This window comes from Bubalus bubalis, chromosome 18 (genome assembly GCF_019923935.1).
Source record: "Bubalus bubalis isolate 160015118507 breed Murrah chromosome 18, NDDB_SH_1, whole genome shotgun sequence".
NCBI classification, from domain to species: Eukaryota; Metazoa; Chordata; class Mammalia; order Artiodactyla; family Bovidae; genus Bubalus; species Bubalus bubalis.
The window spans coordinates 7,808,520-7,836,313 of NC_059174.1; the positions used below are offsets into that span (position 1 = coordinate 7,808,520).

At 57.9% G+C, this 27,794-nt stretch overlaps 1 protein-coding gene across 3 annotated transcripts in view; it reads left to right on the forward strand.

The window, feature by feature from the left end:
• LOC102397008 (c-Maf inducing protein) overlaps positions 1-27,794 on the forward strand; it is a 211,854-nt gene that overhangs the window by 79,626 nt on the left and 104,434 nt on the right. Inside the window, exon 1 of one of the 3 annotated variants that reach the window (XM_025268445.3) lies at positions 8,956-8,979. The exons of the other annotated variants lie outside the window; for them this stretch is intronic. Within the exon in view, the coding sequence (XP_025124230.1) occupies positions 8,971-8,979 (9 nt within the window). The 5' untranslated portion in view covers positions 8,956-8,970. Of the gene's footprint in view, positions 1-8,955; positions 8,980-27,794 lie in introns of those variants that run through there. 3 annotated transcript variants of the gene reach the window in all.

Genomic DNA, 27,794 nt, shown 5'->3' on the forward strand with positions numbered 1-27,794 from the left:
ATTTGTCTAATGCGCTGTAGTCTTCTGTTAAATCTTGTTGATTAAAAAAAAATCCAATCATGTCTTTTAGACATAAATCCTTTTGAGAAACAGCACCTTACAGAAAAGAGTAATGTTCCTCTTCCTCTGCCAGCAGCCCCGTTCCCACACCCCATCCCTCCGGTGTTTTTTCTGTAGGTTTACACCTAAACAGGCAGTTCTGTGGGAAGTGTATAAACCTCAGGCGTCCGATCGGATGCGTGCCTCTTCAGTTTGCCTCCCCGCTCCTGAGACTGTGGGCACGTGTCCGTGTTCGTTCAGTAGAGCCGCGTGAACTGTGCTAACTGGACTCCTGAGTGTAAATGTCAGAAGCCTTGCTTGGCAGGTTGGCAGGGGTGACGACCCCTCCTCTGTGGCCAGCGCACCGGGAAGCCCCTGAGCTTCTCCTGGCGAATCACGTTGTGTGTTTCCAGGAGCTGGTGTGTTTGCTCTCAGGCCTGATTATGCTGGCTATAGGTGTTACCATAATTACACAATTCACTCCATACGAGTGTGAAAAGAGAGTGGTTGTTTTTATGAAAGCCAAATGGGAATGCCTAAGAAAGTCTTGGTGAAACAATAGCTATTGTGATGGCCATCAAAGAGTGAGAAAAAGCCATAATAACCAGATGGCCTTGTGGAGGTCTTTAAAGAAACAGGAACTGCAAATTGCCAATTGTTTGGGGTTTATCTGAAAAAAAAAAACAAAAAAAACTGGGGGCGCTTTAGGAGTGGGGGCCATCTTCAGGGGCAAGACTCTGCCGCCGCCGCAAAAGACGGAGAACAAATACCTGTTTCATGTATTTTCAGTAGAAATAAAATGTCTGTTTCATTTTATTGTGTTGGCAAAAAGTTTGTTCAGATTTTCCCCAAAAGACGTTCTGGGAAAACTCCCAAACAAGCTTTTTAGCCAACCCAAAGGGATTCTCTCCTTCAATTGTTTTGGGTCCGTCACCTGACGGCTGGCTCTGCTGGCTGTAGCCCTACCTCATGCTGCTCCTTTGTGCTGTCCAATTCCTTAAGCGACCTTTCCGCCAGCCCCATGCCCTTCTGCCCAGTCCTCACGCGGCTGAGCGAGGGCGCTCTGGTCTCTTTCTCATCGTGTGAGGATGCTAATCCCATCGTGTGGGGCCACCCTCGTGACTCGTCTACACCTGATGGCCTGCTGAAGGTCCTCCTCCTCAACACCAGCACATGGGGGGTTAGGGCTTCCGTGGAGGGGTTCTGGGGACAAACACATTAAGTCCATAACACCATCCCCAGCATGGAAGAACAGAGGAGGAACGTTGTACTACAAAGAGCAGAAAATATATAAGTTCACTTGTGTCTTGCCTCTTTGCAGGGGCTGCGGATTTTCAGACCAAGGCCTAGTGAAAGGTACATTTAAAGTGCCTTCCAGGGAGCATTCATCTGACCGCCTCCCCCCGCCATGACTGGGAATCTGTGAGGTGGGGCGGGCAGAAGTGTCGCGGGACCCCTGGGTCTCTCCTGGTCCTGCCTTGCACTTGCTGTGTGGCTTTGAAGAAGTCGCTTCTCTTCTCTGGGCCTCAGTGTACCTATCTGACAGGTGGGCTGGGCTGGGTTCGGGGAGTCTGTAAGCCGTCCAGTTCTGAGAAGATGCAGAGTGGCACCTGGCGACAGGCTTTGTGGCCGTCGTTGCCCTGAGCTTGATGACCCCCCGCCACCCCCAGTCACAGCCAAGGCCACATGACAGCCAGAGAGTCCTTTCCACTGGCCCCAGGAGAACATTTGGAAACAATCACGTCTGCCCCTGTAGATCGCTGCCTGTTGCTAAGCCTGCATTGGCCGGCCAGCCCCACGTCACAGCTCAGCGTCGCTCGGGACGCTGCTGCGTCTTCGTAGGCCCCGCAAGGTGTGCGTGTGGCCCGGCCTCGTCCCAGTGGAGCGAGAGGGCCCAGGGTGATGGGACAGGAGGGCTGGGCTGTAGGGTGAGAGCCTGACCCCAGAGCCTGGTGGCCTGGGTGCATACGCTGGCTTCAGCTCAGTGGCCTTGGGCACGTCACTTCCCTGCTCAACTTCCTCGCTGAGGGCCATGGCGAGGATGCAACCAGCTGCCATCTCAGAACGTGGGCTTCCCAGGTGGCACAGAGATGAAGAACCCACCTGACAGGGCAGGAGACTCAGGAGACTCCGGTTCCATCCCTGCGTCACGAAGATCCCCTGGAGGAGGAAGTGACAGCCCCCTCCAGTACCCTTGCCTGGAAATCCCTTAGGCAGAGGAGCCTGGTGGTCTAGAGTCCATGGGGTTGCACAGAGCTGGACACAACTGAGTGAGCGAGCACACACTCACACACACACATATCTTAGAACAGCACCCGGCTCCTGTGTCGAGCCTAGCGGAGATGGTTTAATTCTCTGAGGCAAATGTAAATCTTTATTTGGCACAGGCAGTCTCTCCTTCCGAGGAAATAATTGAGTTTGAATTCATTTTTTAAAAATTGACTCCCTCCAGTCTACCCTGTGAGGTCCCTTCCATTTCAACTGCTACTTTCTCTCTGAAGAAGAGGGTTTACTGAGCTCGTTGCTGGTAGGGACCGTCTTGCAGGGCAAAGGTCTGTCCTCCGAGGACAGTGCCGCTGTTTTAAGCAGCATGAGCATGTCTTCATTGCACCAGCCTGCCGCAAGGAATCTTCCTTGTGATTGAGCCTCCTCGGGGTAGCCATTCTCCGCAGAAAGCATCCCATCAGCTCAGGAGTGGGAGGAAAGGAGAGACCAAGTGTGGGGTCCATGTGGTAAAGCCCCCCCCCCGCCACATCATTCCATCTGTCCTGGCCCCCCCACCACTCCAGTCCTGTACCCCAGCTCTGAGTTCCTGCAGACACATTCACGCTCTCCTTTTAAACGTGGGTGATGGAGAAGGGAGGAAGCTTTGGTTTTTGTTTTTTAATGAGGATGAGGCTGGAAAGTTGTGCAAGGGAAAACCTTTTTATTGTGAAGTCTCTGGTGCTGCATGTGGTCGCCCTGGCAAAGGCATCGCGCCGGATTTACCCGCGTCTTCAGAAGGTGCACGTGCGCGCGTGCGCGCATGCAGGAAACTCTTGCTTACGGATATTTCCTCCTCCGAACAGCTTGAAGCTGGCCTCCCAGTTCTCTATGTGGTTCTCACAGCCGTGTCCTCTTGGCTGTATCTTGGTGCCTGAAGTGAAAGTGAAAGTTTTAGTCGCTCAGTCACGTCGGGCTCTCTGTGACCCTGTGGACTGTAGCCCACCAGGCTCCTCTATCCATGGGGTCCTCCAGGCAAGAGTCCTGGAGTGGGTTGCCATTTCCTTCTCCAGGGGATCTTCCTGACCCAGGGATCGAATGCTAGTCTCCCACATTGCAGGCGGTTTCTTTACCATCTGAGCCACCAGGAAAGCTCTTGGTGCTTGGGAGCTCCTGTTTCTGCTCTGGGTCCAGTGCACGTGGCCAGGACTGTGTGTGTGTGCACGGGGCCAGGAGTGTGTGCGTGTGTGTAGGGTGTGTGTGTGTGCACGGGCCCAGGAGAGAGTGTGTGTGTGTGTGTGTGCGTGCGTGTGCATGCGTGCACAAGACCAGGAGTGTGTGTGCATGTGTGTAGGTGTGTGTGTGCACAGGGCCAGGACTGTGTGCATGGGGCCAGGACTGTGTGTGTGTGTGTGTGTGCATGGGGCCAGGAGTGTGTGTGTGTGTGTGGAGTGTGTGTAGGGTGTGTGTGTGCGCACGGGGCCAGGAGGGAGAGAGTGTGTGTGCGCGCGCACATGCGCGCGCACGGGGCCAGAAGTGTGTGTGTGCGTGTGCGCGCGCATGTGTGTGTAGGGTGTGTGTGTGTACACACGGGGCCAGGAGTGTGTGTGTGTGTGTGTATGTAGGGTGTGTGTGTGCACGGGGCCAGGACTCTGTGTGTGTGTGTGTGTGTGTGTGTGTGTGTGTGTGTGTGGGGGGTGTGTGTGTGTGTGTGTGTGTGTGCACGCTCCCAGTCTCCAGGGTTGAGTAACTTTATGAGTGGTGCTTAAAACCCTTCTATCATTCACAGGACAAAGTTCAGTTCGTTTTTTTCCTGGCAGAGGAGACCAAATTTGGCCCAAATTCAATCTTTTCATTTTCATCCCCTGCCAGTTCCTTACCAGGCACCCTCTGCTCTAGTCACAAGCAACCTTTTGCTGTTGCCCAAAGAGCCCATGATCTTGTGCACTCCAAGACCTTTGAGGATGGCAGGCCCACGGCCAGAGATCCCCTTTCTTTCCTCTTTCCGGGGCCAGCTCACATGGGTGTGAAACCTCCCAGGCCTGCCCAGATCGAGTCCTTCCTCCGTGGGACTCCTCAGCTTCTCTTATCCTCAAAAGACCCGCTCGTCACATGCACCGCTCTGCTTGATTCGTTGCATCTGTCACCCCAGGAAGCGTCCGGCTGCCTGAGAACTGGCAGACCGGAGTCTGACCCATCTCGTGTCCCCGGCACCTAGTGGGGTGCCCAGCAGTGGTTCCTGTTCAGTGCTGGTCAGAACTGGGGAACGGCAGCCCAGGATCTGTCATGAGACACTCATGTCCTGTGGCTGAAAGAGGCTGGTGGACTCATCAGTGTCGCTAGTAATATAGTGTATTGAGGGCTGCTTCTGTTCTGGGCCCCCCTCTAAGCCCTGGACCTCTGTGATCTATTTAGCCCATACCACTCTGAGGGTGGGTTCTGCTGTGACCGCCCCTATTTACAGATAGGAACATACGGCCAAGCGGAGAGAAGTGACTTGCTCCAGGTCACCATGAAGTGGGGCCAGTCCCCACTCAGCCGATCTGCTTTTATTCTGGACATGAAACCTTCCTTGGGATCAGTTTTCTTGTGACGATGGTTTTTGAGGTCCACCCATTCAACTTCCTTGGCTACGGGCACCACCTTCCCATGTGCCCTAGGACCCTTGCACAGGATTTCCCCCTGTGGTTGAAGTCTGGGTGTCAGCGGAACAAGGGAGCCCACGTTCCTACGTGCCCTTAAGAGACTTCGTGAACTTGCTTCAAGCACCTCTCCCCACCCCTCCCCCCAGCACACCTAGTGAAGGCAGGGAGCGTCCTCTGACCTACGCTGGAGGGAAGTGGGTCAGCGGAGCTGGGGGAGCGCAGTGGTGTCGGAGTGCTCATGGCCGACATTCAGAGATAAAGCATCTGTTGTCGCACAGACGCAAACGTTCACCCTCACTCTCCAGAGTTGGGCTTTTCCCCTGAAAGTTCCTGGGGGGCCTGTGCCGCCTGAGCGGGGACCCACAGCCCCAGGGAGGGGAGGGGTCCCAGGCCCTTTCCTCTGAGTCTGGGGCACCAGGCCTACCCTCCGCTTTCCCTGGAGTCGGTAGGGAGGGCGGGGCACAGAGGAAGGAGGCTGCCACCAGCAGCCAAGGCTCGCAGGTGCCACCAGGGTGAGGCAGAGACGGGCACAGCAGCGGGCAGGAGGAACCGGGCTGGAGACACATTCAGAAACCAGCCCAGTGGGACGGTTTTCCCTCAGTGTCACGGGGAAGGGGGAGAGGGACTGAGCTACGGTCCATTCCTCCCGTGGATACTTACTGAGGTCACAGGAAGCACGTGTTGATAAGACACTGGGGATGCAGTGCTGAGCAAGAAGTTTGTCCTGCACTCAGGATGCCCTCGGCAGGAGAAGACTGCCGTGGGGCCGTTACGATGCAGGTTGGTGCAGTAGGATAGTAAATGCCATTCATTCATTCATTGAACGAGCAGGTACCGAGCCCTCACCACGGCCCAGGCATTGTTCTGGGCCCGCACCTCCTCTGTGGTAGCCAGCGAGCCACGTGTGGCTGTTCACATTTAATTAAAATTAAACAAAACTGAAAATTCAGTCCTTTAGGTAGCCAGGCCGCGTTTCTCACGCTCCTTAGCCGTGTGTGGGCACCGTCTCCTGTATTGGTTGGGGCACATGCGGACGGTCTCCATCACTGTGGGACGTTCTGTCGGGAATGCAGACGCCGGGCTGTGAAAGGGGGGCGCTCGGGAAGGCTCTGCCCTTGGAGTTGGTGGGCCGGTCGTGTGGTGTTGGATGGAGACGAGCAGGCTTTCTGTTACGATGCAGGGAAGTGGGCACTGAGAGGTGGGTGCACCGGAGCGGGGCAGCCCAGCCCAGCCTGGTCCCTGGAGGCTGGGGCTGTTGCAGTGAACCCTCTCCTGTGGAGAGGGTGTGAGGAACCGTGTGCCAGGACGAGGGAGGGACAGGCGTCACGGCCTGGGCTTGTTCCGTGCAGCCGGTCATGGCCCCGTGTGTTCTTGTGGCTGTTGGGGATGGGGGGGCGGGTGTGCGGACGGGCGGGCGGGGAAGTAGGCCGACCCCAGGCCGAGCTGGCTGTGTCGTGGGACCCTCGGTCACCTCTGGAGAGAGACCCCTCGGCGGGGTGGGGGGCGGTGAGAGGACGGTTGGGTTTGCACGCCTGGGCACCTTGCTCAGAGGAGCACTCTTGGCAAAAAGCTGGAGCGGCCGCTGAGAGGCCGGGAGAGGGAGGAGGCAGGCAAGGAGGAGTCTGCTCTGGGCCCCCTGCCGGGTCAGGGTCCGGAGCCCACCTGTCCCGCCCCTGAGGACGTAGCTGCAGAAATGGGCCACCTCTACCTTGTGCAGCTGCTGGAGGACGGAGTGGCGGAGGGCCTGGCCCGTGACGCTGGGCAGGAGGGTGGACTGACGGGCTGTGCCCAGCCCCGGACGCCGTGGGGCAGGGACGCGGGTGGAGCCGGGCGGCCCGGGCGACTCTGCTCCTGCTGTCGCCAGAGCGAGTCTCAGCCCCTTGGAGCCCAGCTCCCCTCTCTGCAGCCTGGCGACAGTGGGGTCAGGCTGCAGGGCTGCTGGGGACCAGTTTGAGACGATCAAGCGACATTTACTGGGGGCTTCTTGTCCCGCGTATTCTCACAACGGCCTGTTTGACAGACGAGGGACTGGCTGGCATCAGAGCTCAAGTGTCCATGCTGGGGTTTGAACCCAGGTTGTCCGTCCGCTCAGGCCTGGGTTAATTGGCTGTTCATGCTGTGTTACGGCTCATGGGGATGGCACGGGTACAGCCAAGGCCAGGCATGTCGTAGGCTGTGGGTGAAAGGGCACTTTGGATGGGCGAGCGCTTGCTTGCTCAGTCGGTAAAGCAGGCCCTCAGACCTGGAGACACAGGGTGGAAGGGCAGGCTCGGATCCCCGGCTGGTCCCTGACCCCCAGACTTGCAGTCGCACCCAGGGACCAGCTTGAGGGATGAGGGAGCCACCTGTTCTTAGGCAGAGATTAACCAGGAGGTTAATTCTTAAGGGGTTAAGTTCTTAGGCGGGACTGGTCTCTCATTCAAGAGTCAGAACTTGACCCTGGAAAGTGCCAACCTTGCAGACATGGGGCCGTCGTTTCAGATGCTCTTTTTTAATCGACTTGTTACGAGGCCGCAGGCAGGGTGGAGGGCCGCTGGGCGTCTCAGGTGGATCCCTCCCTCCTTCCTTGCCAGCTCGGGTCTGTCGCTTGGCCCCCAGAAGCTGTCCACGTGGGGGTCTCTAAGGGCTGGGTTTTATGAAGTATGAGTGTGTGTGTGTGTGTGTGTGTGTAATGTATGGTGTGTGTGTGTGTGTGTGTGTGTTTCCGGGACATGTTGAGGAAATGGCCCTGAGACCTAGGCCTGAGGCCTCCTTGTTCATTTACTGTCTTTGAAAATCACCGTCAGTGATGAAATGCCTGAGGGCCACAGGTGGCAAGGCCTGGCATTTGGTAAACCCGGCGCCCAGACCAGCAGGGCACAGGGGACCACGTGTCCTCCTTCCGGTGTGTTGAGCCGCGTGTGTACGCACACAAGTGCTTGGGCGTGCCTGTGCCCGCTAGCCTGTGTCTGGGGGACCGCGGTATGTGCCTTTCTGTGTGTGTGCGTTTGTGTGCACTTGCATGCATGTACACGCATCTGTGTGCCTGTGTGTGTTTAAATCTGTGCGTGCATGTGTGTCAGTGTGTGTGCGTGAGTATCGCACACTTGAGTGTGACATGACACCTTCTACCCTCGTCACCACGTGTGGACTCAGAAAGACCTGGATGACAGCCGGCTATGCCAGTTGCTTATCCCTGACGCCTGCCTTGCATGCTTTCTGGGCCCGGCATTCCAGTCTGTGAAGTGGGAGAATAAAAGCCAGCAACATGAGGAAAACCACGGGTGACGGGCGTTTCCGTGGCTGGGAGCCTGGCTGGGAGCAGCCGGTAGAGCTTGTGCCCCCAGCTGTGGGGAGGCAGGGACTCCAGTTCTCTTCGCCACCGGACACCCCAGCCCGAAGCTCTGGAACCCCAGCTGCGCGGGCCGGGCTGCGTGTACGTGGTGTGGCCCAGTCACGTGGCCTCCAGTGCCCGGAGAGGCCAGAGCTCAGCGGGGCTGTTTGTGCTCCCGCAGCTCTCCTGCTCAGGGCGAGAAGTTACTACAGGTCTTAGGTCCGGGGCTCCGGAGACCCTGACTGCGCCCACAGGTGACCACGACACTGTCACTGCGATGTGAAGCTGCCACCTGTCCCCTGGCGACAGCCTCCAGGGTTCTCCACATTGGCCCAGACCCGGACAAAGGACATCCCACTCCCATTTTGCACACCCCCCGGCCCCAGCTCCATCAGATAAACCCAGAGGGTTCTCAGTAACCACGGGCAACCCAGAGGCAAGGAAATGGGAGCATTTTCTCTGCCTCTCTGTTTTCTGATTAGTCACTCCTGGCTGATTAGCACGTGATAGACGGGACAATAAAGCTGGGAAAACATCCACTGCCTGCCTGGAGTCCCAGCCACAGGCATGGCGAGGGCCTGGAGGAGAAGCAGGGAGACGGGAAGGCACTTGCCCAGGGCCACGTTGCGCCAGGCGTCTGGGCACACCCCAGAGACAGGCGGGCACGCGCCCCAGAGACACACAGGACACGCGTGGCAGGCTCTGGAGGCTCCGGCTTGCCGTTTACCTCCACGCCGTCTGGAAGGAGTGATTTCTCATCGTGGTCATTTGATGACTAAGGTGGATTTCCCCCATCCCCGCAGGAAGTTGTTGAGGGGACCCTGGGGACGTTGTAAGGGCCGGTGGCAAAGCTTCCCGAGGTGGCCGGGAGCCCTTGAGCAGACAGCTGCACCGATGCAGGAGAGGAGCCCAGCTGCTGCTACGTGGGGGTGTCCCGAGGTGCCTGTTGGACGGGGGAGGTCGTGCGTCGTAATGAAGAGTCTCCGACCCCAGGGCCTGCCCAGTCCGGCAGGAGGACCCTCCCCCACGCGGGCAGCGCAGGGCTTCCCCCACCCAGCGACGTGTCCGCGCTGGGCCAGGCTTCTGGGGTGGGGAGGGCCCTCCGCACTGTTCTTTGGCCCCGGAAGTGACTCACGTCGCTTCACTCCATGCGTTCCGCTGGACTCTGTCACTCAGCCACGGCTTGGCTTCAAGGGGTCAGGAATCTTCCCTTTTCGGGTGCCCGGCGGAGGAGGGGGAGACCAGGACTCTGGGGACGTTAGTGCCGTCTGCCTGCCACGGATTATCGCTGGCCAGGGGCCCAAGAGCGCCCTCCTTTGCTGTTCTGGTTTCCTTTGGCCGCTGTGACAAAATTCCCGTAAACTTCGGGGCTTAAACCCACTTACATCTATTGTCTTGTAGTTCAGAAGGTCAGGAGTCCAACATGGGTGCCCCAGGCTAAAGTCAAGGTGTCAGCAGGGTGTTCCAGGGGAGAATCCGGTCCCTCCCTCCTCCCTTCTCTACGGCCTGCCCGCACTCCCTTGGCTCGCGGTGGCATCACCCTGACCCCTGCCTCTGGTCCCCCTGCCTCCGTCTTATAAGGAGCACACGGTGACGTGTGGCCGCCTGAATGATCCGGTGTCATCTCTCCAGCTTGGGGGTCATGACCCCGCCTGCAGGGACCCGTGTGCCACGTCACAGCATACACTCACAGGTTCTGGGGGTTGGGGTGTGGGAGTCTTTGGGGGACCATTACTCTGCTGACCACAAAGGGCCAGCCCTGGGAGGAGAAACCAGGTGTCCCCACCCCCACCCCACCCCCTCCCACCTTTGTTCTTCCCTCGCTCTTGGCTTCCCTCCAGCCACCGTGCTGGGAGCTGGGGACCACCAGGTCCTTTTCTTCCTGGAGCCAGCAGCACCTCCCAGAGGGGCATCTGGTGTGAACAGGCATTCCGGTGGGCACCTTCTGGGGCTGGGGTGGGGGCAGGCAGTGCCTGGGCAGCTGCGATGTGAGCAGTAAGCAGGGCTCCAGGCAGTGAGCTGGGAAGCACGTTATGCAGAGCGCTTCCTTGGCCGCTTGGCTTCTGGAGGTGGCTCCTCGCCATAGTCTGCCCTGATCCCTGCGCCTGCCCCGTTCGGGGACCACCCACCGCTCCGCCCACCACTCTTCTGGGAGGTGGCAGGGGGCGGACTGCCTTCCCCTCATGCTGGTCCAGGGCCCTGGAGCAGCCACCAGACTTGGCTGCAGGAATGTGGGAATTAGGACCTGGGACCTGTTGGCGGAAGCCCCGGTGGGAAGCTGGGCGGACAGGCTGGGCTCACTGTTTGTGCTGGGGAAGCGCCCGTCCCTCGGATGCCTTCCTCCTCCTCCCCCGCCAGACCAGAAAGGGGGATTGTCTGCCACTCCTCTGATGAAGAACAGATACTCCAAACAAACCCCGCTGCTGGTCCCGGTGCCAGCCTCAGACAGGGGCGACTGTGCCGTGTGGCGGCTACCCCCACGACGGCGGGTGAGGCTGTTCAGGCTGAGGGGAGAGCGCGACCTCTAAGTACAGCCTAGAGATAGAAGCTGGACACGCTCCACCGCCTCACACACACCTTCTCTCTCAGCCCTGCGCCATGCCCTTGGCCTTCCCCACTCTCCTGTGCCCTCGCCCCCTGCCAAAAGCTCTAGCGGTGTGGCGGAGATTCCTCTCTGGGGTGGAAAAATCAAAGGAGGAGACATGAGCTTCTGATTAGCAGAGATGGACCCGTGGCCGGTGGAGGGACCACCCTGGGCTTCGTGTGCTGCAGCGTCCAGTGGTCTTTCTGTCTGGTGCCCACACTCCTCAGCCTTCAACACTCTCCCAGGCACCAGAGCCAACGTGCAAGTGTTCCCAGTGGGCTGTGGACAGAAAAGTAATTTTCCACATCAGGATCAAATCCCTGCCAGGGAGGCAAGGACTGGCAGGCGTGATGTGGCCCCCTGCACTTTTCCACTGGAGGCATTTAGACCAACTGCATTTAATTAAGTTGATGGTTTGTCTTCCTTGCTTAAACGTAGTAAGGGCAGACACCCTGGAACACAGTGGGTGCCTACTAAGTGTGCACTGTGTGGAGCCTACGTTTCCTGTAAGAACTGAATCTTACCTTTGAAATGCCAAGTGTGCCTTTTAATGTCCAGAGAAAATACCTCCCTCTCTAAAAGCATTTCTGCCTGTTATTCTGTACTGAGCTCACCAAATGGAAGAGGACACGAAGGAGCAGGAAGTCCTTCTCCAGCATCAGGAGAGGATGTGTTGTTGACTCGTGATGAGAAATGTGGCATCTCTTGTACAGCATCCCACAGCCGTGTCCAGAGCAGACATCAATAATCAATCACTGCTCTCCTGTCGAGCCCAGATGCCCGCTGCAGGATCCTTCACAACACACTCCAGGCAGTCACCACCAGGCGCATCAGATGTTTGCAAAATCCCAAACGGACAAACATCTCCATGTAATCTAATTCATCTGTGCCCTACCTCCAAATTTCTACTTCCTGACTCAGGATGGCCAATGAATGCACTTTCTTGTTTTCTTTAATCATCGACTTCAGTAGGTGTCTTTCTTCCTGGGGCCACTTCACTGACCATGTGACCCTGGCCCAGGTCGCTTTAGCCTTCTCGTGGACCACAGTTCCTTGTTTGTAGAATGGAAATAATTATAGCGTCTGGCAAGCCTCCCTGAGATCCAAACAAAGCTTAGTGCACTTGGCACAGTACTTACTTGCCAGCATCTAACGGGCACTCAGGAAATGAGAGCAATTTTAAAAGACATTTGTCTCCCTACCTAAATCCTCAGCAGATTGAAGCCCTGGCAGCAGGTGGCCCTGGGCTGACACGCCCGGGGAGGCCCGCCCATCCCGGATCTCTGGCTAGCCCCGCTCCTCACACCCCTGCGGCGGGTGGGGGCACCCTCTCACCTGGATGCCACACCCCTGCCTTCACACCTCCTGGCCCAGGGAACCACCGCGCCCCTCAAGATCTCATTTCTGGTCTGCCGCACCCAATGCAAAGCCAGGGGGAAAAGAAAGCCAGAGACGTACCCCCTCCCCCCAACCCCTTGCGGAAATCCACAAGAAACATTTCTGATGTTGTCATAGGTATAATAAGCAGCAGGCATCACTGAGGGACGGGAACACGACGGAGCAGCTCAGAAAAACATCCCTCTTGACCTTTTCTCCAAAGTGGTCTCGTGCCTCTGGGGAGATCAAGGTGCCCTGGGCTGAGATGGGGACATTTTCTCCTTCCTGACTTACCTTCCTAACTTACCTGACAGACCTCTACACCCTGGCAGGGGACATAGGGAGATGGGGACCCCCCAAAGACTTGCCAACACCACTGCCAGGCCTCCCAGAGAGGCGGCCCCAGGCAGATGGGAGCAGAACCAGCAGGCCTCAGGTCAGGTTGCCGGAACAGACGGGCCTGCTGCCCTGCACGGGGGTGGAGGGGGCCCCAGGCGGCCAGCCAGGGCTGGGGCCCCTCTGTGGCCTACGCGGCTGTTGCCGTGCAGCGGCAGGTGTGTCGCCTGGGCAGGCCTGTTTCGTCTTCCTCGCCCCGTCCGGGAGCACGCAGCCTTTGCCGTGTGTCCCCCTCCCATTCCGATTCTGCCCGGCCTGCTGCGGAGCCGCGCGTGCCCGACTGTCCAGGTGCTCCCACAGCCTCCAGTCTGCGTGCTACACACGAGTCCCCTGCTTGCCCCACGTGGCTGAGACTGAGCTCAGAGACGTGAAGCCACTTGCCCAAGGCCACACAGCTCCCGGGGCGCTAGTGCAGGTGCGGGGGGCTGGGATGCCTCCTTGGAACACATCCTGGACCATGGCTGGAACTTCCCAAGTTTGAGGAACAAAGCGGGTGCCAGAGAAGAATCTCGAAGATTAACAAGAGGCCAAAAATGTGAGCTCCAGGAGGTAGTTTTGATGTGGGTTAGTGTTGACAGAAGGGCTGTGTTCTTGGCCCTCTTCTCCAGCTCCAGGCATGGCCTCAGGAAAGTTGTCCCCACGCGCAGACCCTTGGCTTCTGTCCTCAGGGGCTCTGAGGCCCCTTCCTGCCTTAATGCGTCCAGCCTCACACTGAAGAGTCAAGGACACTCCCCAGGGCCAGTTCCTCCGTGCGGAGTGGAGCTGGTTACCCTCTGCCCTGATTGAGGCGCCGGATTGCTGCCAAGTGGTTCTTCCCACTGAGCCTCAGTTTCCTTGTCTCTAGAGTGGGTCAGTTATAGTGCTGCCAGTGGGGGCCACAGAGAGGGTGGCCGGGAGGTTAAATCTTAGCAGACAGTAGGTGCTGAATAGGCAGGAACTCCACTGTGGCTGCCATTCGCTTTCCTCACAACTTGAGTATGGTCCCACCCAATAGAATCACCACCTTCTCTCGCATTAGCCTCTGTTTCTCCCTAAAAACCGCAGACCTGGAGATGGGTGGTGATGGGTCCTGATCCTCCAGCTGGGGGCGGGGGTGGGGTGGGCTGAGAACGTCCCCTTGGCATCAGAACTTGGGTTCTGGAGTCACACAGACCAGGCCGGCACCTGTGTGACCTCGGGTGAGTTGGATCAGTTTCCCTGCAGTGAAACGGGGGTTGGAGCGGGGCTGGTTGTGCTGTTCAGTGCTTGTTCAGCCCCGTGAGGGTGACTCTCAGCAGGCAGTTGTTCTCTCCGTGGGTGCAGCTCTGTGACTCCCCAGGGGTGGGTGTGCTGGGGACGGGGCGGGGGAGCCTCTCTCCCACTGTCAAGAGCCCCTGGCTGGCAGTGTCAGCAGGGCCGCCGGCCCCGGTCCGTCTCCTCCAGGGGGCCGGCCGCTGCCTGGGGCCCTGGGTGTCCGCTCTGGCGCCTCAGCCCTGCCCTGGGATGCGGCCTCGGCCGGGAGGTCCGTGGCCGGGCCGGCTCACCTGGCCGCAGGCGGCCCCAGCGCGCCCTCAGGGAGCCCGTGCCCTGCGCCCACGTCGCTGGGGCGGGGATGCCCTGGGGTGCTATTCCAGGGGGAGGCCCGCTGTAAAAGGAAGTCAGTGCAGGGTGCGTCCGCTTTCTGGGTATTATGAATAATGCTGCTATGAACACAGACGTCCAAATACCCATGCAAGTCCCTTCTGAGGATTTTTGAGAGCATATCCCAGTGGAATTGCTGGGTTGTGTGGTGATTCCATGTTTAAGTTTTGGAGGAACCACTGATCTGTCTCCCACCTCCCCAGCTGTGTTTTGTAACACAACCCTCTGTCTTCCCAGCACTTGCTACTTTCTCTTGTTTTGATAATGGCCATCCTAATGGGTGTGAAGTGGCGTCTTGGTGGTGGTTCTGGTTTGCATTCAGAGACAGGGTGGAATCATGGGCACCCCGAGGCATGAGGATGGGGGCAGGGGGGTGGGGCAAGGGGGGTGCCTGGCGCTGAATGAGGAGTGACCGTGGCTTGGGGGCAGAGTTCCAGCTAGGAAGACTGAGAAAATTCTAGAAGGTTCTGGAGACGGGTGGATGGTGGTGGTTGTGCAACAGTGTGCCTATAGTTAATGCTACTTAAAAATGGTTAAGATTATAAATGTTAGTTATATATATTTCACCTCAATAAAGAAAAATGGGATGCCCCAAGGGAGAAACCCAAATTCGAGGACGTTCTGTAAAACCCCTGAGCAGTGCTCCTTAAGCCTGTCGAGACCTCAGAGACTTAGGCGTGTGCCACACGTCCAGACCTGAGGCGGCTAGGGTGAAAGGACGCGTGTAATCCGGGGTCCTGGCCGGGGTCCTGGCCGGGGTCCCGGGGCAGGAAAGGGACCTTGGGGCAGGGTGGGGGCGGGCAGCCAAGTTCAGGTGAAAGGTCGAGTTAGCTGGTAGTCATCCCAGTGCTGGCTTCTTGGTTGTGATGAATGTTCCATGGTGTTAACATCTAACTAAAATGGTTTTAAAATTTTTAAAAGTTGTTAGAAGTGGGGAGGTGTCTGTTCTGGGTGGGTCTGGCTTCCAGGAGGAGAGACGGTTAACGTGCTGCATTGCCTTTTGGGGCGAGTATAGAGGGACGAGTGCGGGGGCAGAAGGAGCAGCAATCATGGGGGGCTCAGAGTGCAGCCCCACAGTTAGAATCCCCAGAGAGCTGAATTCCGCAGCCTTGACTGCTTCTCCACCCAAGAGAGTATTCTCGGTCTCTGGAGCTTGTTTTTTTTCCCCTGCAAGTGCCAAAACCCTGTTCTTATTTCAGTGGGTTCTTAACAACTTGTTGATGAGAGACGTATTAATGTATCTTTTGTTACCCAAACATTACTCACTTCCATAACAAATCTCAGGCCTTAAGTGTTTCTGCAAAACCCCCCGGTCAATAATGTGTTAATTGTAATACCTTGAGTATTAGCTTTTTTGTTTGAGTGAAATGCCTTTATTTATTTCTTTTTTAAATCAACTTTTCCAGCAACACACACACAATAAGGCAAACAAAACACTTGCTTATAGGAGATAAAGCAGAACAAAGTAAATAGAAATTACTCGGACTCCCACAACCCAGAGATAGCACGGTTAATATTTGGGGGCATATTCTTCCAGGCTTTTTTTTTTCATCTTTAACCTTTCCTTGGATCCCTGGGAGATCCCAGTTCTCTTTCTGAATAATCCTTGTTATGCTAAACACCCAGGGAACTTGCAGGGGCTCTGGGCCGTGTGGGCTCAGCTCTGCAGGCTGGGACAAGCAGCACTACCCACCAGCTGGAAGTTACCTCTGACCCGGGAGCTGGTGATGGGGTGAGGGTGACCCACCCTCGTGGGGGAGCGTGGGGGATGGGGGAGCGTGGATGAGCAGGCAGCCTGGGCTGGTGAGGGATGCGGTCCAGTGGCCCTGATCCACACCCTGTCTCTCTGACTGTGACTCCATTAGGTGGCTCATCCAGGTGGAATGCGACATCTGTATTTTCATGGCTGGCATACCGCACCTGACGTCCTTGGGGTTCATCACGCGTCTGAATCACCTTCCTCTTCAAGGCTGAGCCGTTCCGCCGTGAGCAGAGACTGCATTTCCTTTACCCGTTCGTCCTCCAGTGGATACTTGGGCAGCCTCTGCCTTCTGGTTACTGTGAGCAGTGCTGTCGTGAGCACATGTGTACACGTCTCTTAGGGATCCCGCCTTCACTTCTCAGGGGCGTGTGCCCAGAAGAGGAATAGCTGGAGCTTCTGAAAATCTATTTCTCCTTTTCTGAGGAGCCTGCATCTCCACTTCCCACCCACAGTGGGCAGGGGCCGGGGCGACTGCTTAGCACCAGACCACGCTTGGGACAGGCCCCCACCGCAAAGGGCGATCTGGCCCGAGATGTCTCCAGATGGAGAAACCCTGGGTTGGAGTGAGCGAGGGGAACAGAGACACAGACTCAGGACGAGGGAGGCGGTGGCGGTGGAGGCGCGCCGGCCAGGCAGGCTGTGTGTCCCAGGCAATGAAGCTGGTAACCGCAGCAGCGGTTAGCATTTACCGAGCTCTCCCTGGATGCCAGGCCCACCCGGCCGGGAAGCACTTTGTCGCGTGTTCTCACTTAAACCCACGGCAGCGCAAGGGTGGGTCCAGAGCGTTGAAACGGGGCTACACACAGAGGTTCTCAGCAACCTGAACCTGCTTCCCCGCCCCCTGCAGACACGTGCCCTGCAATCGTGACGCTGGCCCCCTTCGGCGTCGCTCCCCAGGATACTTTGTCCTTTCGAAAGCAAGGCGCAGACTCCAGCGGCCACGCGGGCAGATAAGACAGCCGTGTAAACACGCAGCCCTTCCCGGTGGAACCCGCTTGCCCGGGTTCATGAGGGATGGGGTGTGGTTGCATGGCAGCTGGGCCTGCGAGTGCCCCCTGCTGCCATCCCGCACAGCACTCCCTCCTGCTCTGCGGGGCTTCCAGCTTCTTGGCGCCCAGAGGCGGGGCACGCCAGCAGAGGAGAGGGTGTCATCCCCCCGTGGGTTTTTATTAAAGGGAACGCCAGGCCCGGCCGGGTGGGCCAGGTGATGTGACATCACGCCCTGACGTGCACTGGTCAGGTTTGGAGCAAGAATGATGATCACAGCTCATTATTATTGCAGCAGCAGAGCACGTGCTGTGCGCCGGGTGTCTTAACGACGCTTCTGCTCAACTTTATCTGCTGTGTGCCTGGCCAGGGCTGCTCCAGGCCCAGGAGACACAACCGTGAGTGTGACAGGCAAAGGCTTTGTGTCTGTGAACCTTACATTCTGGTAAGGAAGGGGAGAAGAGATGTGTGAACAGGTGACACCATATCTCAGGTGAGCATAGGGCTTTCGAAGGAGCCAACCTGGGGCAAGGGTGGCGAGGCACTGGGGACTCAGGTGTCCTTTCGTGGCATCGGTACAGAGCACTGAGTGAAGGGCACCAGCTGGGACGATGTTTGGGGGGGGGTTGTGTGTACACAGCACGTGCCAAGGCCCTGTGGCAGAGTGGGATTGGCCGGGTGAGCCTTCGGGGTGGAGCAGAGTGAGCGAGGAAGAGGGTGGTGGGTGCTCAGCCTGCAGAGAGTGAGGCCGGCGGGTCACAGAGGGTCTCACAGGCAAGTGCCAGGGCTCCGCGTTTCCTTCCGAGTGAGAAGGGAGCCTCTGGGGGCTTCTGAGCAGAGGAGGGACACAGCCTGACTTTGCCTTTAAAATCCATCCCGCAGCTGCTGGATGGAGGATGGGTTAAGCCTCCAGTCCGACAGAGCGCCACTCGGCACAGGTGGCCATCGAAATGTAAGTGAATTGAAGAGAAATGAAGTTGAAAGTGCAGTTCCTCCGTCACAGGGGCCACGTTTTGCGCATCTGGTAGCCAGCACAGACACAGAACGTCTCCGCCGTCACAGACAGACCATGTGGACGGGGCTGTGGCCGGGGGTGGGGAGAGCGTGTCTGGGGGCTGCTGTCATAACCCCAAGCGAGGCCCTTTAGGGCCTCTGGGGCCGGGCGGTCTCACTGCGCAGGGGCCCGTGGCAGTGGCCGCCGAGCAGTCCTCCCGTTTCCGCGACGACGCCCTCTCTCACCACAGGCGGGTTGCCCCTCCGGGCCCCTGATCACCTGCCTGGCTTGTTCCTCTATCCAGTGTCAACTCTGTGCCAGCGTCGAGGGGCACAGAGTTCATATTTCACGATAGTTCCATGGGGGAGGGAGGTATTTCTCCCCTTTTCCAAATGTGGACACTGAGGCTCAGAGAGGTGCAGCCACTTGCTCAACGTCACACAGTGGCCAAGTAGTAAAGGTGGGATTTGGACTCCAGACCGTTGGAACGCAGGGCCCATGCTCTTCCTAGAATTCACTGCCTCAGCCTGAGACGCCAGGGGCAGGGCCTCCCTCAGCTGGCGGCGCGCTGTTCAGCTTTTCATTTCAGCCTTCGTCACGGCCAAGGGTCGAGTGGGCTGGAATCCCACGTGCCCTGGCAAGGAACTGACCCACCCTGACTAAAGGGCATCTTGTTCTTTGCACAAAGGCGTCCCCAGCTCGCCCGGCCATGACCTGTGCTGACTGAGAGGAGGGTTCATTTTCCAGTTCCCACAGCCCAGCTGGCACCCCGGACCCGGGGAACTGGCAAGAAGGAAGCAAAGCCTGGAGGGCACCCGGGGGGAGGCTCCCCCAGGGTGTAGTCACACCCTCGGGCCCCGGGGCCCCCAGCTGGGGTTCAGATCCTGCCTCTGCGTCGCCCGCCTTTGTGACTCCAGGCGGACCGTGAGTTCTACAAGCTGCAGTTCCCCGTTTGTGGTTAACGCGGGAATGCTGGTGATAACCTCCTCCTCTGGTTGGTGGGAAGTCACTTTGCCTCTGATGCGCGGTCCGCGCACAGCAGCCTCTGCCTCACCTGGAAGTGTGCTGGGAACGCACACGCTCAGACCCTGCTCGAGCCTGCTGCACAGTGCTGGGGGTCTTCACTAGGCATGTGGGTGACCAATAAGCATTCAAAGTTAGCAGCTCGGGGTGAACCGGACGAGGTGATCATGTAGCAGTGAGAGGCAGGCACATTCTGCCTTTGTCCGAGCCGTGTGGCGTCGGGCTGCCTCTCTCATGCTCTTGTTATTCCCAGGCTTCATGGCGCAGAGATGAGGTGCCCTGGAAAACAGATCAATACCTAGAAAAGTCTGCCTTTGGGCCCGCTCCCGCTGCTATCTGGCCGTTTACCTCGCTTGGGAGAGCCAGGCTCCCATCGCAGACCACAGGCTGGAGGCTGACCAGCCCTGCTGTGACCCGGCCGTCTCCAGCCAGCAGAGTTGGCACCCAGCGGCTGCCAGAGCCGCAGAGCCCGAGCCCGGGGCCCGGAGGCCAGCTGCTTGGCCTCCATCCTTGCCCCAAGCCGGCAGCTTTCGGACAGATGGACGTACGTGGTCTGAGAGAGCTCGGAGTGGGTGGGAGAGAAGCAGGTGGCTGGTACATCACAGCAGAGTCCGGGTCTCAATTGGGCAGATGGGTCTCCCAAGGGAGAAGAGAATGCAACCCCCACACAGGAAGGCGAGTCAGCGGCTGGTTGGGGCGCTTCCCTGGGAGCCCAGTGCTTAAGACCCCCCTGCGTTTCCACTGCAGGGGGCGTGGGTTCCATCCATGGCTGGGGAACTGGGATTCCCACATGCCACGCAGTGTGGCCTAAAAAATAAAAAGTAAAAAAAATTAAAGGCCTCGCCATTGGGCCATCCACACTGCCCCCCGCACCCCCACTGAAGCCACCTTTCTTGGGGGGGTGCTTCCCGAAGATGTTTCATGAAGCTTTCCAGACACTCAATTTAAAAGCGTATGTATACATAGGCACGGTTAAAAATAGAGATAGATCTTTGTGGTGGGTGCGTGTTGTATATTTAATGCTCTCAGAGCAGAAATAAACCATAAAGGTATTAGAGAGGAATCTCGTCTCCGCGTCCTGGGGTTCTCAGCCCCTTCCTGGAATCTTTGAGGGTTGGTTGGTGGGGAGGGGCAGAGCTCAGGGAGCCTGTTACAGGAGCGTGGCTCGGGGGGCTGCTGGCGGCGTGCCGGCGGCTCTGTATTTCAGACGGGCAGGCCCAGGCGGGCCTGAGGCTGTGGCCTTGAGGGTCACCCCCTCTGAGAAATGGGGGGCTGGGGGAAGAATCCGCACTTGACAGGTGACTGATGAAAGGAGGCAGGAGGGAGGAGTAAGACTCACACACGGTGTTGGATGAGTGTGCAGACAGTGAGTTTGCAGCTGATAACGTGCCGAAGCAAAGTGGGGGAGCGCGCGTGTGGGTGTCCATGTGCAGGTCGGGGTTCCAGGACGATGAGGGTGGAGCGGCGGCCTCCCGCCTGGCTCGCACGCAGGGACGGTGCTCTGGGGGGGCCCTGTGAGGTCTGGCCGATCTAGGAGGGAGCGCAGGATACCCAGCTGGCGGCGGGCTCAGTTCCGGGAGTGAGGCAGCAATGGCACGGTCACCGTGGGTGGAGTCTGCAGAAAGTCCCTACTTAGACCAAGGTCGGGGCAGCGGGTGAACTTGAGGCTGGAGTCCGCGCCCCCGCTGGGTGTGCAGGGGGTGCGTTTGGCTACGTGGCGGACCTTCCACAGGGACACTCGCACCTTCGGGTGCCAGCGGGCTTGCTCAGAGGACACGAGCCTTTCTCCAGGTCTTTACAAACGCCTGTGCATCCTCAGGACCCACTGAAATGCGCCATCCCCAGTTAACCTCCCAAGGGCCAGGCGCGCGTCATGGCAGCCCAGCTCAAGAGGCCACGGGACAGCAGGACCCAAAGGCCTGGCCCCTCCGTCCCCGCTTCCTCTGCCCCTCGCTTCCCCTCCTGCCCCCTCGGGCTGGCGCGCGGCCCCCGTGCACCCAGCTTTCTCTTCGCAGCTTCCCCGTTGCTCTCACCCTCTTTCCAGATTCCCAAGAAGGGACCCCACAGGGCCAGGCTCAGGGCCTGTACTGACCCTTGGACCATCACCGTGGCTGCTGGGCGGGGTCCCAGCTGCCACAGGGAGCTGCCTGTGTAACCGTGGTGGCCGTGTAGCCCCTGGAGAGGAGGGATGTTCAGAGGGGAAGTTTAGAGTTTTTGAAAGAGGAGGGAGGGGCATGGAGCACCACCCCCAGGAGGAGTGCGGGGCCCTGCCGGCCTGTCTGATTCCACAGCCCTTCACCCGTCCGGTCAGTGGGAAAGCAGCCTTCTACACACACGGGGCTGTGGTTGTGTACAGCCCCCTCCGTGCACGTGAGCGCCTTCTGGCCCCGCCGGCACCCTCCATCGGCTCCGAGCCCTGTGAGGGGGCTGGCGGGGCGGGCGCCCCCCACCCCCTGCAGGTTTCAGACTGAGGACCAGACAGAGCGGGTGCTCACCGCCAACGGGAGGCTGCAGACGAGAAACTCGAGAGACCGGAGACATAGTTGGTCCTTTGAAGCTGAAGGCGGGCACTGGGGGACACGGGGGGCCGTTGACTGTCATCTGTTTGCACAAGTGAGGCTTCTGCCACCCTGTCTCGGACACCCCGGGGAGACAAAGGCGCTTCAGATCGGAGGCTGCCCTCTCCCCAAGAAGGAGGGCGCGCCGGGCGGCGGGACGCCTTTGCTTCCAGATGAAATTATGTGCTTGGGGTTTGCTGGACTTAGGCCTCATTCATGCGTCTCTGTTTGCTCAGCCCTCCCAGCCCCATCCTCGGTCTCCCGGCCTCCTGGGGACAGAGTGGGGCCTTGCTGCTCTTTGAGGGAGTTAAAGAACATTGTCCTCCCCTGTCCTCTCTGTCTGAAATCTCTCAGGGCGTATCTGCCAGGTACCACCCAGGGCACCCAACCCATGCGAGAGGGGGGCTGTGCCTAGCTGAGTGTGAGGCCCAGCTCTGCTACACTCTAGCTGTGTGACCCCAGGCAAATTACTTGACTTCTCTGTTTCCTCATCTATATGATGAGGCTCATGTTGCCTGCCTACTGGGTCTTGGCAAGGATCTATTGTGTGATTCTGCCTTCTCCTGGTGCCCAGGGATCCTACTCCTAGTGATATTCACCAAGAGACATGAACAAGAGAGTTTTGAGCAGCCAGAGTAACAGCCTGAAACTGGAAATGAAGGACCCAACAGTAGAATGGATAAGCACATAACGACATAACCACACCGGGGAGTACTATACAGCCATGAAAAATAACAGATCCTGCAGATCAGTCTCACCGGCATTATGTTGAGCAACGTAAGCTGGACACAGATGAGTACATACTGCATGATTCCATTTAAATGAAGTTCAAGGGCAGGCAGAACTAGCCTGTAGTGATAGAAAAAACAGGAGTGCTTATTTCTGGGGGATGTTGCCAAGGAAGAGGCATGAGAGAGCCTCCTGGGAGTGGGGCAGTGGTCACACGGGTGTGTGCATGTATGAATGTCCGTCCAGCCTGCACAAGAATCAGAAGGGAACTGGGTCCCCCACCCTCAGGTGAGGGGCTGCTCCACGAAAACTCTGTAACCGCTGGGCCGCTGAGGCGCCGTGCCTCGGGGTGAGTCACTCCTTCTCCGGGCCAGGCAGGAGCTCCAGGGGACAGAGGAGTGACCCCGTGGAGCCAAGGCCTGGCCGGGAGGAGGCCCCAGCACGGCTCTCGGCTTGCTGGGGGGAGGAGAGAGGGGAGCGGAAACTTACAGTTGTTTCTCACTGTGCGAGCCAATTAGCAGGGATCAACCTCAGATCAACAACAGCCCTGAACCTTGGCTGTTTCTGTTCGAGAAACCACAAAAGAAGGGAGAGCTAGATTTGGCTGCATAAGAAGTGACCCTCGAGCATGAAGAAACAGTCAGATCAGCCTCACTGTAAATCCATTTGAAAGGCAAATGATGAACCAAGAAGATGCAGTTGCAGCATGTTTGGCAAATAAAGGATAAAAAAAAAAAACAACTTAATGTGCGAAACGTGTGTGTGAATCAGTGAGAAGGCATGACTGCCTCAAGGGGAAAAAGTGCAAAGACCAGGAGACATGATGGCCAGTAAGCTCGTGAGAAGAGTCAACTTCCCGACAAGCAGAGATGTGCGTTAGAGAGGAAATGGGACAGAATTTTTCACCTGAAACTCATGGAGATCTGAACATGATAATGCATCCTCCAAGAAAGAGAGGCGCCTGCAGCATTGCTGTAGGCCCTGGGCTTGTCCTTTTCCCTCTGCCCTCTTGTTCCGTGTCCGCTGAGACTTTTTAGCCACCACTCACTAGCACCTACTCTGGATCAGGCCTTCTGCCCTTATTGTCCTGTTTTGGACAACCTATGTGGGACGGCCTATTGCTCCATTTTACAGATGAGAAAACCGAGGCTCAGGATGGTGCAGGGACTTGGGGAAAGGCCCCACAGCGGGTGGTGGAGCCAGAGTTTGAAGCAAGAGGTAACCAGCCCCAGAGGCTACACTCTCCTCCTCTCTGCCTCCCCGCTAACCACTTTTTGGCTCCTGCCTTTCTCAGAGGGAGATGACACTGGCTGGAGCCCAAGTGGTCCTGGCGTCTCTGGTCTGCGTTTCGGCCTTGCCGCTGCCGCTGTAGTCTGCAGGGGCTGACTGGACAGGGCAGTCCTGACCAGGGGGCCGGTGGGCCGTGGGTGGGCATCCGTATGACATGGCAGTCCTGACCAGGGGGCCGGTGGGCCGTGGGTGGGCATCCGTATGACAGGGCAGTCCTGACCAGGGGGCCGGTGGGCCGTGGGTGGGCATCCGTATGACAGGGCAGTCCTGACCAGGGGGCCGGTGGGCCATGGGTGAGCATCCGTATCTTTGCCACATGGCGCTTGGGGCCTTTGCTCATTGAGACAAGTCATCCCATAAGTATCTGAACTCTCAGTGTGGGAATGTGGGTTTTTAACAAAACCTGGGAGCCCTGAAGGGCAGAGCTTCACACCCCACCCCACAGACACATAGACGCATGCTCAGAGAACAGATACGGCCTGGTGGTGGAGAACACGGGTGAGAATTCTGATTCCCTGTATTTGAATCAGTGATGTGTCTGAGAATCTGCTTTCTGGGAAGTGGTGAATTTTCTGGGGGGAAAGCCTTGATTTGTAGAGTTTGCCAATTTCCAGTGTAAATACCACCGGTGTGCACAAAGCAAGACCACGGAGGGCAGAATTGGGCAGCTGCTGCTGCTGCTAAGTCGCTTCAGTCATGTCCGACTCTCTGCGACCCCATAGACGGCAGCCCACCAGGCTCCCCCGTCCCTGGGATTCTCCAGGCAAGAACACTGGAGTGGGTTGCCATTGCCTTCTCCAATGCATGAAAGTGAAAAGTGAAAGTGAAGTCGCTCAGTCGTGTCTGACTCTTTGCGACCCCATGGACTGCAGCCCACCAGGTTCCTCCGTCCATGGGACTCTCCAGGCAAGAGTGCTGGAGTGGGGTGCCATTGCCTTCTCCAGAATTGGGCAGAGGTGTGCCCAAATGGACATCAGACCTGCCAACCAGGGGACCTTCTGCAGAACACCTGAGCAGCGCTGCTTGTAACGCCAGGTCATTAAACACAAGAGGACTCTAAGGCTGCCACAGTTAGAGGAGCCTGAGGCAGCATGATGACTACATGTGATGCGAGATCCTGGAGCAGGGAAAGAATGTTAGGTTAAATAAAATAGGTAAAAACTAAGGAAATCAGAAACAGGCGTGGACATTTGTTATAATAAAGCATCATTATTATTTCACTTGTGGTAACAAAGGCATCGCACCAATGTGAGCAGGGGAGATCACGGGAGCTTTCTTATCTTCCTATTGTCTGTAGATCTGAAGCTATTTGAAAAGAAATCCATTAAAGGAAAAAAAAAAGGACTGAGAAAGAAATCAGTTAGCCCCCTCATCTTGAGCTTGCAAGTACTTAAGAGATCACAGCATGGGCTGGCAGGCCTCCCATTCATCACCTTGGCTGGTCCCACCCCTCCCCGACCAAGCGTGGCAGCCGAGTGTGGCAGTCCCAACTGTGCCTCCCAAGCTGGCATCACTTCCCAGTTCTGAGCCCTTCCTGAGATGGCCAGGAAAAACCCCAGCCTCTTCCTGCACCAACTGGTGGGCTTGTGCTGAAACGACCTCTTCCCTGGTCCTCCCCACCTGGCTCCCCTCACTCAGCCTTCCTCTCGGAGAGGAAAGCACTGGGAAGAGAGTGCCCCGCTGTCAGACCCTCCTGGACGCATCACTGGGAAGTCCTTGGTCCCAGCCCTGGACACCAGCCCAGGACACTTTGATGTAGTGCTCTGGCTGGTCCTTGGGCCAGCTTCCCTCCTTCTCTGCCCGGGGCTTTTTTGCGTGTTCTTCCCAAGGCTTCAGAAACCTTGAGCTCATCAAGTGGCCATCTCTTTCCTGGATCTCCAGAGTGGTGATTTCAAGCAGTCACGCCAGACTCAAGTTCCGGTCTCTGCCATCAGATCAGCCTCCTGCCTGGGTCCCGCGTGTGCGTCCTGACCCTGCTCAGAGCAGCATGTGACCTGGTCAGCTCTTTCTGTGGACGGTGTGTACAACGTGAACCCCTCCCCCCATTCCAGCACAGATGAGGAAACTGAGGCTTCAAGAAACTCCTTGCTCTAGGCGCCAGCTTGCAGGGGTGGGGCTAGGATCAGTCTGGCTTCAAATCCAGACTCCTCTCTTGGTGCCCCTGCTTGCCTGGGGGCTGCTGGCCCCTCAGTCAGAGGTGCCCCAGGTCCCTGGTGATGGTTGGGAAACCAGCCCAACGCTTCTGGAAAGCGACACGGGTCAGGAAGAGTCAGTCCCTCGTGATGGAGATCAGTGACCTGCTGGTGCCTTTCCTGTCCCAGTGTGGGAAGGCCCACATTCTGGGAAACTGCTCCACCCCAGGCAAACCGTGTGGTTGGTGGGTTGATTGGTCGTTCACATCCCAGTTTCTTCAGGTGTCAGTGAGTCTCGGGTCCAGAGAGAAGTGTAGACAGAAGATAATGAAATAACACACTGAAACGACCTCCCGTCCCTAATGATCAAAGCCATGATAGAGGAATTCGTCTATAGGAAGAGCCAGGATTTTAAATGAAACCATGGCACGGGAACTTTCTTTTTAAAGGAGTGTGCACCCTGCTCATTTCATCCTTGGGAGACTTCGGGAAGAAGGAGCGAGGAATTGGATCGTTGGCTGCGGGGTGGGGGAAATTGCGGAGTGGGCGCCCCAGAGGTTGGACGCAGGAGGTGGGGAGGTCCAGACGGGGGTGCCCCCACATCGGGGTGTCAGTGAGCGTTGTGAAATCGAGAGACCTGCAACCCCCGGTCCCTGAGAGCCGAGGCTTTCTTCTCCCGGGCTGGAGGGAGGGGTTTGAGGGGAGACGTGGACTCAGAAGTGCACTTTTAATCGGAGGAGGCGATGTCGATGGAGTTGTAGATGGAGTTGTCCCTTTACCTATTGTTCTGGCAACGCCTCCCATTTCCTGCGGACGGTGGGCCATCCGAGAGGAACTGGACACCCCCTGGAGGCTTTCACCATGTTCCTCCCCCACCCCCCCCACGCCTGCTCTGTGTCCCTGTTTTCCGGATGGACAAAACGGGGAGAAAGCGCACTGCTCCACAGCCTGCTGCAGGAGGGCTGGCCTGCTCCAGGAGCGGGGGCGCGGGGGCGGCGTGGAGATTGGCTGGGGGTGGGGAATGGGGTTCTATAGGATGGGGGCTGAAACTCCAGAACACTCAGACCTGAGTTCAAATCCTTTGTCCCTCCAGCAGCACAAGCCCCAGCCTTTTTATCTGCGAGATGGGTGATGTCACCACTCTCACCTCCCCGGGTGGTCATGCCCGAGAGGGGCTTAACGCAGTGCCTGGGTTCGGAAACACAAGCTGTCAGTTGTCTGAAGCCCCTGGTGCAGAGAGGAGACCTTGTGTTGAGAGCAGGGACCTGATGTGCTTTGCTTCATCCGGCTGGTTTCCAGGGCTGCAGTTTAACCTCAGGATCCCAGGTTGGACCTCTGGAGGCTCTACCTGGGCAGCCCAGTATGGCAGCCACAAGCGGCGGATTCATGTTAATTACATCAGAGTCAACCTGCGAGTTCAGTTCTGCAGTCACACTAGGTGCCCCGTCGCCACTCCTGGCTGCCGTGTTGGGGCGCTGATCCTGGGGGTGGGGTGGGGGTGTTGGCACTGCCAGGGTGCCCACCTGCCTGCTTCCCCGCACTCAGTGTCTGACTGCAGGGTGCGGGAGTGCCTGTCCTGTGGCTCCCTGGCAAGCTCTTGGCCCATCCCAGCCACCTGGGGCCTGGCCCGGCAGCCTTCCCACGCCGGGAGTCCTCCTGCTGGCAGCTCTGGAGCGTGGGGGGTGCCAGGCCTGGCACCTGGCATGTTGGCTTAGTCAGACCGGGCAGGCCCTGTCCTGGGCCTGCGGTGTCTGCGCGACCTGCCAGGAAGAGAGGACGCTCTGGCGAAAGTGGAGAACCGCTGGAGGATTTTGTCCTGCATGAGTCGGGAAGCTTTGATTCACTGGAACGCGGAGGGAGGGGAAGGTGAGGGGTGTTTCTCTGTAAGAAAGAGGCTTTGACCTTGAGCTGAAGTAGCCCTTGACCTTTGCTCTTTTCTTTCACCCGTCTGTTCGGTTTGGGGTGTTGGGTGCTGTGCTCCACGCGGGGAGGTACGTGGGCGACCCCTGGGGCACAGGGCACCATCCCCACTGACAGGTCCCAGGCCCTGGCAGGGACTGTGTGGTGCCCGCAGCATCCCCAGGGCCCTGTGCACAGTAGGAGCTCATTAAGTGGTTGCTGGAGGAACTTTTTTTTTCCAACT